The 14,273-nt window shown below is 38.6% G+C and overlaps 1 protein-coding gene across 1 annotated transcript in view; it reads left to right on the top strand.

The window, feature by feature from the left end:
- Positions 1-14,273, top strand: part of ATG2A (autophagy related 2A) — a 2,853,001-nt gene that overhangs the window by 1,034,448 nt on the left and 1,804,280 nt on the right. The window contains exon 13 of the mRNA XM_044075772.1: positions 10,593-10,691. Coding sequence (XP_043931707.1) covers positions 10,593-10,691 — 99 coding nt within the window. The remainder of the gene's footprint in view (positions 1-10,592; positions 10,692-14,273) is intronic.

Here is a 14,273-nt window from a genome sequence, read left to right as displayed (position 1 = left end):
CCCCTGCCCAACCTGGACAGTCTCAAGCTGACGGCTTGGCTGCTCCAGTTCCCATGATCATCTGGACTCCTGGACTTTCGTCTCCTGTTAAGAATATTCTGGTAGCTTCTCTTAAGGCCTCCACTAGGAAACTGTACAATAGCAAGTGGAAACGTTTTTGCGTTTGAGCCTCTCAGCGCAATCAGAACCCATTTACAGCCCCTGTTCCGGTCGTACTGGATTTTTTGGTAGATCATTTTCGGTCAGGCTCTAGTACTTCCACCATCAAGGTTCAACTGGCTGCCATCTCTAATTTTCATGTGGGTGAAAGTAAGGTTGCTCTGGCTTCGGCCAAACTCTGTAAAGCCTTCCTGAAGGGCACTTTTTTATTGCGACCTCCAGTTAAAGAAACAGTGCCCCCTTGGGATTTGACTTTAGTCCTTCAGGCCTTGACCTCTCCCCCTTTCGAGCCAGCCGGTTGAGTTCCGATGAAGTTCTTGTCATGGAAGACAGCATTCTTAGTCGCCATCACTTCAGCTAAGAGAGTTCTGAGTTGCAGACATTATCCTCCTTGCCCCCCTATTTGTTTTTTCACAAGGATAGGATTTCGTTGCACACAAACCCTTCTTTTCTTTCCAAAGTGTCTTCAGCAGCCAATATTAATCAATCCATAAATTTGCCAGTCTTCTTCCCAAATTTCTAGAATAGGGGTGAACGTAAGCTTCATTTGTTGGATGTCCATAGACAGCTTTGTTTTTACCTCCATAGGACTAAACCCTTCTGGAAGTCGGATCAATTGTTTGTCTCTTTTTCTAAACCATTTTTGGGCAAAGCAGTTTTGAAAGTGTCCTTAGCAAGGTGGATCACCCTGTGTATTGAGCAGGTCTATAAGGACAAAGGGTTATCTCCTCCTGGTGTTTTGAAGGCTCATTCCACTAGAGCTATGGCCACTTCTGCAGCTTTCTGGTCGAGAGTTTCATTAGATGATATTTGTGCAGCAGCGACTTGGGCAAATTCGCACACATTCATCTCCCATTACAAATTGGATCTTATTTCTAGAGGGAGAGCATCCTTTGGCTCTGCGGTGCTCAGAAATATCCTTCCATAAGGGCCTCCCAGGAATTCTAGTAGCTGGGGACTCTGTCCCATATGTGCAGAATGAATGAAGTCAACTATTTCAGATAAAAAGTTGTGTTCTTACCATAATGTTCCATCTGAGTAGTAGACTTCATTCTTCTGCACTTTCCCTCCGTCCGTCCCCCTCACTCTACAGGTTATCCTGTTTAGGGTTTGGTTATGTCGCTTTTTAGTGACAGCAAACTTGATCTGGGGCTAGATAGGAGGAAGTGAAGTAATATAGGTAGGGGAGGAGCTTGGAGCACGGAGCTGATGCTTGAAACGTTTTTTGCCGGCTCTGATCCGAATCGGATCCGTATACCCATATGTGCAGAAGAATGAAGTCTACTACTCAGATGGAATGTTATGGTAAGAACATAACTTCTTTTTTTTTTTTAAATGATAGATATTTAGTAGTTTTTCTATCTTTGATGTTTTTCTCTCATTTATCAGGTGCTTCTTACAAACCTAGAGAAGATGTGCTGTCTTTTCTAGATCCAGGTTTTGGAAAGTGCTTTGTACAGGCAGTAGCATACCTAGAGCAGGGCAAAGGGGGCAACTGCTCCAGGTGTTAAGTATCGGGGGGAGGGCACGATTAGCCGATCCTAATCGCTGTTTAATGCATATATGATTTTAAAAGCCAGTGTTACATTTCTGGTCAAAACCCGCGGTGGTGGTGCTGCGGTAGTGTTGTCGCCTCACAGTAAGACGCTGTCCGGTTCGATTCTCAGCTAGAAAGTCTTCTGCATGGAGACATGCGTGAATGGGTGTACCTTTGTTGAAGGTTGTGCGCCAGGGCTGGTAACTCGGCACGTAAAAATCAACTACCAATCATTAGCGGACCGGAGTTCCGCTTTGGCGACCCCTAACTGGGAAAAGCCGAGAGACACAACAACAACAACATTTCTGGTCAAACCTGAGCTCGCTTGTGTTTGGTCTAAACTGTAGCAAGCAGTTTACTACAGTTTAAAAGTTAAAAAAAAAAAAAGGCTGAAACATAAGGATGGGAGGATATGCCAAAATGCTGCTAATAGTCTTTTTTTGGCTCAAGCAACATTGGTTCTCCTTTCTATTGAGATTGACAAGGGAAGCAGTATTCCTGTTGCATCAGCATGTGGATCTTTTAACTCAAAATCAAGGGTCAGTGAGTCACCTCAACTTGCAGAGTGTTAGGTTGATGGTATGGAAGAGTTAACATTCATCCCTTTTAGGCTTGTTTTCTGAGGGAGGACAGTAACCCAACACAAGAAAATTTTGCGTAACGAAGTGAAAAAGTCCTCCCATTGGAGGAATGGACCCAATTTCATTGCAGTTGCCTCTGATCCTTGCTTACTTGTTAGATCTACACTAAACAAGATTTTCAATGCTTCTCTGAAAATGAATGCTTCAGCTGTTTCTGCCTGTGTGCCTTTGAGCTCCCATCACTACTCCCAGTGAAACTGTTCTTTAAGTGGGGTTTGCATTTACGACCCCAGAGAAGGGGAGTTCTCAACTGTGGGACTTGAATTTTGTGATGTAAAAGCTCAGTTTTCCTCCATGTGAACCAGCTGTTAAGATCGCAGTAAAATTCCTTGTTTTACAAGACTTGCCCTACTGGTAGCCCTTGACGTTGGTTGGATGGATTTTATAATTATATGTTCTCATGTGCAGAGAACCCTTCTGGGCATTTCATAAGAACAGGGTCACATTTTGGACTCCTCCATCTTTTATGCCTAAACAAAAAAGCACAAAAAAATCCAGAAGTACCACCACGGAACTGCTAAAATCCCCTTACTTTAATAAAACTTTAAAAACAATGAATAAGTGTATATTTTATCTTTCCTCAAACTTCTGCAATAATTTCACATGTCTGAGGGGTGTCAGAGCTATAAGACGAAGACACTTAAGATGTTGGTCTTTTCCAAGGCTTGTCAACACTGCACTGCTTTTTTATAGGAAAAACATCTCACAAATGAATGGATCAGCTTTTGTTGATAATCCAGGAAGTGACATGTTGAGAACAGGATCTGAAGAAGGCTACATGCTGAAAGCGCTTATCCAGTCTGTTTTTCTCTCTACTGATGAGCAAGTTTTGAGGAAAGATAAAAATCTACAGTTATTCATTGTTTTTAAAGTTTTATTAAAGTGAAGTGATTTTAGAAGTCCCGTGGTGGTACATCTGGATTTTTTTGTGCTTTTGTATTCCTTGGTTTTGTTTGGACTACCTTCAGCAATTCAGCAATATACATGTCTCTCTGCTTTTTTTTTTTTTTTTTTGCATCTTTTTTTACCGAAGGTGGTTACAGAGCTGCGTAGCTTTCACTTAATCAGGCTATCCTCCTTCCTGTGTTTTGGGAGCTGGGGAAGGATTTTGCATTACTTAAATGTGCATAAAGAACTGAAATTCCGCTTGGCTAGAGCAAAGCAATGTAGAATATTTGATCTGCTTTTTTATTGCATTGCCTTTTGCTATATGTATCCTGGTAAAGTCTATACCAGGTCTAATAAGAGCTCATTCTACCAAGACTACTGCTACCACCACCACCACCTTCCTAAAGGGGTGGGGGTTACTACACTGACCAACTTAGAAGCAGGTACCTAGTCTTCATTGGATACCTTTGCCAAACAGTAGCACTTAGCCAGTATTTCCAGGGCCAGGATAGGGTTTGCCACAGCTGTTCTTGCAGGGCCTTTTGTCCTTTGTCTGTTCCAAAGGCCAGCCACCTTCTATTCTATAATGTCTTGGAGTCAGTAATGCAACAGTGAGTTATGAAAAACACAGTTTTATTATGAACTTACAATAATTGTAAATGTGTGGGTAGATTCAGTGTTGTAGTAGCAGTACCTTCCCTTCTTTTACTCTGTATTTGTCAACAAACTCTGGGTTGGGATGATTTTCTAGTCTATCTTTCAGCTCCCTTTCTGCGTGATCAGGCATTATCTTTTTTCAGGGTTCATTACCGCCACCATGAAGGTCTATCAGCTGAATTTGTTATCCCCTGGTCGTTTTTGATCTTGCTGCGAGAAACAGATATACATCTGCCAGGGCAAGAAAGATCCTGAGATTGTATCAGCTGGCACCCTTTTATACCACCAGTGTCCTGAAGACAACGTGAGAGAGAGCCTGGTTAACTTGAAGAGGAAAGGGTAGACCACTCTTGATACTGGGCTAGTTCATAGGTAGGTACTAGGCTATTGGCCCTAGGGCCTATATAAGCTTACCCAAATGATACCCTGGCTTTTGCCACCCAAGAAAATTATTTTCCTGTGCCCCTGTCAAGCAGAGCCACAGAAGTGATCTGCAGGGTGAATTTCCTATCTCCCATCCAATCATCAAGATTTTTCTTGAAGAGTGCTAATGAGGAGCTTTGCTTGATATAGATAGGTAGTTTGCCCAAGAGTATGGGAAGTCTCTGGGACAGGAATCTATCCCTCCAGCATGTTCTGTTTATTGTGGTGACAAGGTTTAGGTCCCTAGAGCGTGTAGCTCGGAGGGATTGGGATTTCTTTAAGTAAAGCATGTCCAACAGCTCTGGGTTTGACATAGCTTTGTATGTTAGGCAGAGATCACCTCTGAGTAGGCGATGTGCGACAGAGTAAAGTTGGAGTTTTTTGAGATGGTCTGTGTAGGGCATCTGTTTGAGGCCGGTAATCCTTTTGTGAGTTATTTCTGTGGCCTTTCCAGCTGCTGCAGATGTCTTGTGAGGTACATACCAAAAGGGGCATTGTACTCTATAATGGATCTAATGATTGATGAGTAGAGGGGATTAATGACCTCTTTTTTCCTGGATGAGAAACCTTTTGTGATGAGGTGTGCCACGTAGAAGGATTTCTTGACTACTGTGGCGATATGATTATCAAAGGAGAGACTACTGTCCACCTGTGTCCCAAGGTCTCTTATCACACTTTCGGTGTTAAGTAGACTACCACCTATGTGGTAGTTCATGGGTACAGAGTTTTTACCTAAAGGGATGACAGTGCACTTTTTGGCATTGAGCTTGAGGCCATGGCTTTGACACCAGGCATCTGCCTCAGTGAGGCCCTTTTGTAGGATGTCCACATCGTTAGGAGTTTTGATTATGACTCCTAGTTTGCAGTCATCTGCAAACTTTGTTAGCCAAAGACCTTCTGTGTTAGCCTGTACTTCAGAGAAGTAGATACCAAACAGGAGAAGGACATAGGCTGAACCCTGTGGTACTCCAGTTGTCACTGGTTTGAAGTTGGATTTAGAGTCTGCTACTTTCACAGTATAGGTTCTGTCAGTGAGCCAGTTGGCAACCCATCTTGTGACATAGGGATTTATACCTAGTTTAGTGAGGTTATCTATAATTCCAGAGTGGTGGATGGTGTCGAAAGCCTTGGTGAGATCTAAATAGGCTGTGTGAACCACCTTACCCTTATCTACGGCTTTGGTGACCACTTCAAAGAAGTTTATCAGGTTTAGGAGACATGATCTGCCTTTTACAAACCTGAACTGGGTATGTTCCAGAGTTTGGAGATTACCAATGTCATTGTTTATAAGTTCCTTGATGAGACCATAGCTTTGCAGACCAGGCTCGACAGGCTAATGGGGCAGTAGTTCTCAGGGTCTGTGGTGGCTCCCCCTTTGTGGAGTGGGATAACCATTGCTGTGCACCATTCAGTGGGCACAAAGCCTGAAGTGAGGCTATGATTGAACATGGCACTTAGGTGGGGTGCCAGTCCGTTCTGTAGTTCATGTAGAACGCAGCCTGAGATGTTGTCAGGTCCCATGGATGCTGTGTTCTTGTCTTTGGAGAGTGTGTTTTTTACCTGTGCAGCCGTGGTTACAGGAACTTTGCATTCTTCTGGTATAAGGATGAGAGAGGGGTAAAGTTAGCACTGAATCTATCTGCCAGGATGTTGGCAATATCAGTTGGTTCTGTATATTTAGTGCCACTGTGCTGTAACTCAGAGCAGATCCGAGTGTTGCCATTGAGATTCTTGACATAGCTATAGAAGGCTTTGTGGTTGTCTTTAGAATCAGTGCCGATTTTCTTTTCGTAACTAGCTTTGGAAGATTTTATGAGGGATCTCAGCTTCTTACTGAGGATGACCACGGAGTTCCTCCACTCATGGGATTTTACTCTTTTTTGCAACAGTTTCTTTATTCTGTTGTAGAATTTGTTTATGGCAGGGGACCACCAGATTGGCTTCCTTTTTTTGGAGGATAGCATTTTGGTTCTGTTAGAGATTGCATGATCCAGGCACTCGTGTAAGTGCTTATAAAGTGCAATTGTATAGGATTCAGCAGTCGTACCTCTATTGTCTGTCAGCATGGGTGTCGTGAAGTTTGCCACTTCTGTCTTAAGAAGCGTGAAGTTGGCTTTGGAGAAATTTTTTACGGTGGCTTCCCTAATGGGGGGTGGGGATGGGATGTGGATGTCTAGGGTGATTTGCTTGTGGTCGGATCTGACCAACAAGGAATTGACCTCTGGTGTGAAACACTGGTTGCCCATGTTGGTAATGACCAGGTCTAGGCTGTTGCTGCCCGTGGTGGGGGAGTGGATAAGTTGATCCAAGGCATTGGAATTTATGAATTCCAGAAAATGTTGAGCCCAAGAGTTGGTACATGAGTAGTTTTCCCAGTTAATGGTGAGGTAGTTGAAATCATCCATTATTATGGTGTTAGGTTGTACCCTAATATTTTCCAGTGTATCAAAAAATGAGGAGTGGGAATCCAGGGGCATGGTGGGGAATCTGTAGCAAGCTACAGTTTGGATTGCGGTCTTGCCCAGAGTTAGTTGCACTTGGATAATCTTGGATGCATTATGCTGAGCAACTAGCCTGGAGGTGTGGATATCCTTAATGAATATGGACACGCCTCCACCTTTAGTGCTTTCGTCCAGGTTAGGTGGCTGAAAGGTGTGGTATGAATTATAGCCTGGTAATGCACGGTTGCTGTCTGAAGCCTTGAACGAGGTCTCTGTCACTGCACAGATGTCGATGTTCTCCATTTTAAGGAGTGCCTCGAGTGAGTGCATTTTGAGGTTTAGACTTCTAGCATTAAGTAGCATTACCCTCAGATTTTGCTTTCTTGTACCTGTTATGGTGGTGAATTTGTCATTTGAATCTTGCCTAAAAAAGGCACTATAGGGGCTCAAGAGCCTTAGCCAGTATCCGGAATCCCAAGGGCGACAGATGCAGGCCATCTCTGGCAAAGCATCATGGTTTGTCGATCATGCCATCCCAGGCAGACAGATACTGGATCCCCTTAGAATGGCACCAGAAGCTTAGCCAATTGCTGAAGTAAATCCTTTTGTCCTTGTACTGTGGTATCATTCTGGGTGATGGCAGGATGCTACTCGGGGCTAGGGTCATACCTGCCTGGGCTACATGATTGGACAGCTCCTCCATGTCTCTTTCCATTTAGTCCAGGGAGGTACGTCTCAGGTCATTCAAACCAACATGGACAATGGCAGAGTCATATTTGTACTTGTGGAATGACCTGAGTGCATGCGTTATGTGGCGGATTCTGGCACCTGACAGGCAGCTGACAGTAACTTTCTCCTTGTTTAGCCTGGTGAGTGGAACATCAGTGTGCCTGACTATAGAGTCACCTATGACTAGAGTGTTGGGTACATTGTTATGCCTTATGGGCTGTGGTTGAGTGGCACACTGAGTTTGTGGGCTATGTGTCATTTGGGTTGTGTTGGGGAGGGTGGAGGTTGCTTGCGTTTCTGCTTTGGAGGTCCCTGTTGCTTGGGTAGATTTTTTTGAGAGCCTCCGTGAATGTAGGTGTGTGTTTTGTGTTTCTATGTGTGTGTTTTGGTGGTGTAGGTTTTGAGGGACTTTGTGGTGTGGTGCATGTGTTTATCTTCTCCTCTTGACTGTATAGTCCAGTCTTGGGTGAAGAGAGCTTTGCTTCCAGTTTGGCTGTATAAATGCATCTTTCACAGGTTGTAGTGTTGGGTGGTAGGAGGAGAGGGTTGTCTGTGTACATGAGGCAATTGCTGCATTGCCCCAAGATGCCCAGATTCATCAGGTAGACAGGAGAAAATACAGGGAGCTGACCCTTAGACATGCCTGGATAGGTGCTTATTTATTAAGTACTAAAAACTGTTTTCCTCTAGATAAGTGAGAAAAGTTGAGTGCTGTAGTAATTTGTAGCTTATTTAATGCTTTCAATGAGTTCTGAACAAGTGCTGAGCTCAAAGAAACATATTTTAGTGCTGAAATTAGAAAACTGGCTAGTGTTAAGAAACAAAATTAAGCTAGTAGGCTTCCCTCCAACACAGAAAGGCTTGGGGGCTCAGAAGCTTACAAACAGTCCTGGTTACAGCAAATCTGTATCTGGACTAGGTGACTTACAGGAAAGACAGGAAACAAGCTGAGAAGTTTTTTTTTGTTTTTTTTGTAAAGTGTAAAGGAGGAGCAGAAACTAACTGGTTTGGCCTTCTCAAATGTTCTCCCCGGATTAGGTAGAATGAGGTAATGCCACAAGACTGGGAGTAGTGTCCCAGATCAAATTTACAGTAGGGGCGGGCAACTGCAAAGCTACCAAGTATAAAAACAGGATACCAATAGGGAGGGAGGGAGGGTAAAAAACAAAAATCAGAACAAACAAACCCAACCAGATGCTTAACAATTGTAGAACATTTCTAGTTAATACCTCACACACAGTGAAACTAGCTAGCAAAGTATATGCAGACAGTAAAAGTGCTATAAATAACTCAGAAATAAGCAAAAAACAGGATACTTAATGTTATATATCACAGATTAGATGGCTCAGAGCTCTTCCTCCGACTTCCTCCGCTTAGCTCAGTGTGAAATGGCTGTTGTTGGGATTTAGCAGATAGGAATTGCAAGAGTCAGTTCTGTAGGAGTGAATCTGTTATGGTAAGTTTATAACACAGCTTTATATTCCTGGGCAGTCACTTGTTAGTTCTAGAATTTGCCATGCATGGTTACACAGAATGTTTCACCGTAAGTTAAAATCACAACCTAGACTGCTATTGATTAACAAACCACAAAGCTGCCATTCACGATCTATGTGGTCAGTGTTTCCTTATCCAGTATTATATTCTGTAGTAGTACCATAGTCATATACTGCTTTTCAATAAATAATGCAAAGTCACATCTAGTAGAAATGGCATACATTTCAAATGTGTATTACCTAATGGAACAGCAGTATTGTGATTGTCATATTTGCATTTATGACATGTAATACATGTGCCCGTGACATATAATACACACACTGACTAGTTAATGCACTTTTTACTTTTTGAGTAGACCATAAAGTGATCATGAGATCATTACTGTTTCCAAGTAAATAAAGCTTTGGGTGCAGAAATATAGTGTATCAGTAAACAGTACTGCATGCATGCTTAAAATGGGGAATGAATACTCTTTATCATTTGCATCACTCTCATGGAAAAGCAGTATTTTCTCACACCTTAACCCATAATGTTGTGTATGAATGCCTCATCCGGTTGGCCACGATACTTTAACTTCCTTGTATTCACAGATCAGGACAGCAGTTAACCTCTGTAAGTTAAGGCTACTCCAGGTCTTAATTTCAGGAGGGTCTTTAAGGTAACTACCATGCAGATCTGTGGTTGTATAGTGGTGGTAGACTGACTGGAACCACTGCTCTCTCCCACACTATGAGTGAGCTGGCATTAGCCATTCACTCCTATCCTCCTCTATCCAAGTCTTTCAACACCCGAGCTGCTAGTGGAAATCATATCATCTGATTCATAGTCACGGTTTTATTCCTCTGAGTCACAGAGCTATGTGATTATATAGTAACTTAGTATGTGTACTTCTGTGGAAAGGAGGAAGAGATGAGGGGGTGTGAGTAATAAAATGTGAAGTACCTTGGTAGTGTTGGCCAGAAAGATTCCATGTTTCAAGAAATAAGTGGGTAAGAACAGGAAAACACAATTTAACAGACACTGAGGGATGTGAAGGGTAGCATACACATGGGACAATTTTATTGAGGAAGTATAAGTAGCTAGTGAGGGAGATCAAGAATCTTTGAGGCAGATAGATATAGGTTGTGGGGAAAAAGGAAGCTGTTAGTCAAATATAATATTTTGCATAGCTGGCAAATGAGAAAATGGCCATGCTTTATAGGGTAGCTGGTCCATACTTATTGTTATAATATGTTTAAAGGTAACAGAGATAGTTATCGTTAAGCTTTGCTCACAGGGAAAAAAATGGAAGGAGTTTGTAACATTGTCTGTTTATACTGAGAACATGTATGTACGCTGCTGTTAACAGGGGGTTCGGGTCAGCGGGGAGCTTCAATGAAGAGTTTTGTGTTAGACTTGATAATCTTGATGGCTCTGAGGCATTACTGAAGTATCCATTGGAAAAGCATACTTGCTGAAAATCTACTGTTTTGTCAATGTCTTTTGTAGTTGTATATTTACTAACATGTAATTGGAATTCAGTGTCTTTTGTAGTTGTATATTTACCAACATGTGTAACTAGAATACCAAATCATAAAGACAATTCAGTTTTGATGGCTTTACATGTTTTCTTTTGTCTTGCAGATTTTGATGTTCAAGAATCCCAGTGCCTTTATTTGTGCCTCTCCACCCCGTCCATGTGCCCAGATACATTATAAGTGGACACAAAGGAGTGGATCAAAGGTATCAGTTTTTGGAGAAATTGTGATTTTTTTTTAGTCCTTTCTATTCATATATCTTTTTTGAAGATTTTGTTCCAACCTGACAACATCTTATTAAAACTCTGCTTTGTTACCTTTTATAGGTTTGTAAAGCATTTGTTATTTTTAATTTATATATTTGATGGGATTGGTGCAGAGCAGTTGATGTACTGAAGCTTAAAATGAATTTAACTGACTGTTGTCAACTTCTTAAAAAGTGCGTCAGCCAGGTACGGACACTGGACACATTTCATTTTTTTTAAAAATATTTTTATTGATTTTAATAAGTAACAAATTTCACATTAAAGTAAAAGCAGTATTAGAAATATTAAACTAAGAAAATAAACCATAACTAAACAACTATTTACAAAGATGTCTATCAAATAACTAAAACTTCTTGTTACTAACATGTTTACATCTTTTTATTTAGCAGTTCATTAAGTTTTATCCAGATGTAAAATGTGGTAGTTCTGGTTGTTCTCATCTTGATTATTAGAGGTTCATAATGGCAAATATCCGTTGCCAAATTTATAAATGTTTTCATCGTTGGTGTTTGCTCATTCTTCCATTTTTCTGTCATCGTTAGTGCTTGCTCATTCTTCCAATTCTTGGTAATTATTTTTCTTATTGTTGATAGAAGACTCCATAGAAGTGGGTTGTTTACTTTTTTAACACACTCTGGTGTCAGTGTATTGAATAACATTAATTATTTGGTTAGAGTGAATTTATCATTAAATAAGGATTGCAAAAATTCATTAATCTTATCCCAAAATGGTTTTATGACATTACATTCAAAAAACATATGTTGCCAATCTGCTTTATTACTTGCTTTACATCTCCAGCAAATCACTTTTTTCTTATATATTAATGCTGTCCTGTGTGGAGTTATGAATATTTTATGCATACATTTTCATGTAAATATTCTACACTTTTTGAAGATGTTTGCTTTGATCATGACAACATATATTTTTTATCTTCTTTACTTGGATAATAATAATTTATACATTTGAAGTAATCCCAATAATTCTCATTAATACATTCTTTTACATTTTAATGCTTTTATATATTCTAGATAAAAGTCCCTTTTCATCTATGTTCTGATGCATTAATGTTATTAATAAACCAATACACTTTGGAATAGTATTTCTTTTTAATGTTTGCATTAAATTGATATTTTCTATTGAATACCTACAGTTTTGTATATCTAACCACATATCTTTGTTTAGATTAAATTTAGTAGTTATATATCCTATTGTTTGTAGTTTATTTCCATCCATCAGTTGATACCAACATATTAAATTATTCCCCTTAAATGTATACATTGTATTTGAATTGAAGGCACATATATTATTTTGTGTATATGCTATTGGAAATAACAAGAAAAAAACATGCCCTATGTCCTGGATTTTTGTAAATAGTTAATCACAATATTTCTTTTCTAAACCATAAATATTTAGGATCTCTATAGAACTTTATTATCTCATTTTGTGTGAAAGCTATCTTATTTGGTTTTATACATGTGTTCTCTTGTATATATTTCCATTTAGCATTATAGTTTATATTTAACCACATGGAAACTGTTTTTATAATTGATGATAATGAATATAACTCAATCTCTGATATACCAGTTCTGCCTAGGGGACCAATCCCTTACGTAATGGATTACATTAATAAAGGTATACAAATTTCCATTGATTTCAGTTATTGTTGAACAAAATGTGCCTTTATTGTCATTTTATGTGCTTATTGTATTGGGCTTTGGTGTTGAATTTCTCCATAAAGTGGTTAACCCTCTCATTTTCTGTTTGTTTTCTAATCTTGATTTGTTAGAGTACCAAAAAAAATTAAGAAGTAAAGAATTAAATTTTTTTTAGATGGGGGTAGTGATAAGGATTGTATTAAATATAAAACTGTTGGTAATATAATCAGTTTTATTAAACAAAGTCTTCCATGGTAGAGAAAAAACTTGTTCCATTTGTTAATAACAGCACTAATGATACTGTGTTCTTAATGTTTTATTTTAAAATTATTCCATGATAGATAATTTTATTATCTCCCTCTACATATTTAGAAAATCTTTCTTCCATATAATTAATATTTTCATTTAGAAGTAAAATTTTTGTTTTGCCTTTGTTAAAAGTAAGCCCAGATTTTTTCTAAAAGATTTTTATTGCATTAAAGACCTTTTTCTTACCTTCAGATGAATACATTTCTTTAATATGATTAAATTTATTAATTGTTTTTGTTTTGGAAACTAATTTATGCGTATATTTTGAGTTCAAGGAATAGTTGATTAATTTGATTTTTTTGTAAATGTATCATAGTTGTATGATTTAACATCTCTAAATACCTTTTTTTAACTTGTCAACTTCTTTTATCCTATTATCTTGTCTTTTTTGATTGATCTGTTTTAATTTATCAGTTTTCCCTGTATTTCTGTCAGATCCTTATCCCTTTGCTTTTTCTTAAGGGCATACCATTTTTTATTCAACCATTTAAATAGACTTTTAAGACATCCCATACATAAATCTCAGATATATCCTCTGTGTAATTAATTTCAATAAATGTTTGAATTTCTTTATTATAAAATTCTTCAAATTAGTTACATATGCTGGCATCCTTTTTATTTATTAGTGTTTAATATAAATTCAAACGTTATAGCATTATGATCTGAAAGTGGGCAATAAATTGTCCTTACTTTATTCAACTTAAATATTAAATTATTAGAAATGTATGCTGTATCTATTCTTGACTGAGTTCCACGTCTGTGTGAAAAATGAGTATAATAAAAAGGTGAACCTGGATCTGAGAATTCATTAATATCTTTAATTTGAAATGAGCCTTTGAATTTTTTTAGTTCCTTCGCTGAAACTAGTATTCTTCATTTTTTTAATAGTTTTAAAATCTTCATCTCCTAATATGCAGTTAAAGTCTCCCACCAGAATGATACTGCCTTTCAAGAATTGCATTACCTTTTCTAATTGTAGCTTAACCGTTCTAACACCAGTACGGTATCCAATAAACATTAATAAAGGTATACAAATTTCCATTAATTTCAGTTATTGTTGAACAAAATGTGCCTTTATTGTCATTTTATGTGCTTATTGTATTGGGCTTTGTTGATGAATTTCTCCATAAAATGGCTAACCCTCTCGTTTTCTGTTTGTATTGAGAACTACATAAAATCTTAAAATATTTTGTATTAAGCCTATTTATATCATCCTTAATAGGTGTGTTTCTTGAATGAAAATGATCTGTGACTTATGTAAATTCAGAAACTTTTTTTGTGTTTCTCTTTCAGCCATTATTTAGACCATTAATACTGATTGAAATACACTTGAATTGTATTGTGTAGTATCTATGAGAAAGAGCAATAAATATATTTCTAACTTTCAAATGTGTTTTTTGTACCACTCTTATATGTCTCATACTATTAGTCATTATAGAGCTGTATATGTTGGTAGTAATAAACACATGTTCATTGACAAAAATTGTAGACACCGTTAAAAAACAGTAAATCATGTTAAAAACTAAACAAGAAATTCTTTTAACCCTGTTTCCCTTC

The sequence above is a fragment of the Protopterus annectens genome, chromosome 6.part1 (assembly GCF_019279795.1).
Source record: "Protopterus annectens isolate FY-2018-M chromosome 6.part1, PAN1.0, whole genome shotgun sequence".
Taxonomy (NCBI): domain Eukaryota; kingdom Metazoa; phylum Chordata; order Ceratodontiformes; family Protopteridae; genus Protopterus; species Protopterus annectens.
This window is presented reverse-complemented; position numbering and strand designations above follow the sequence as displayed.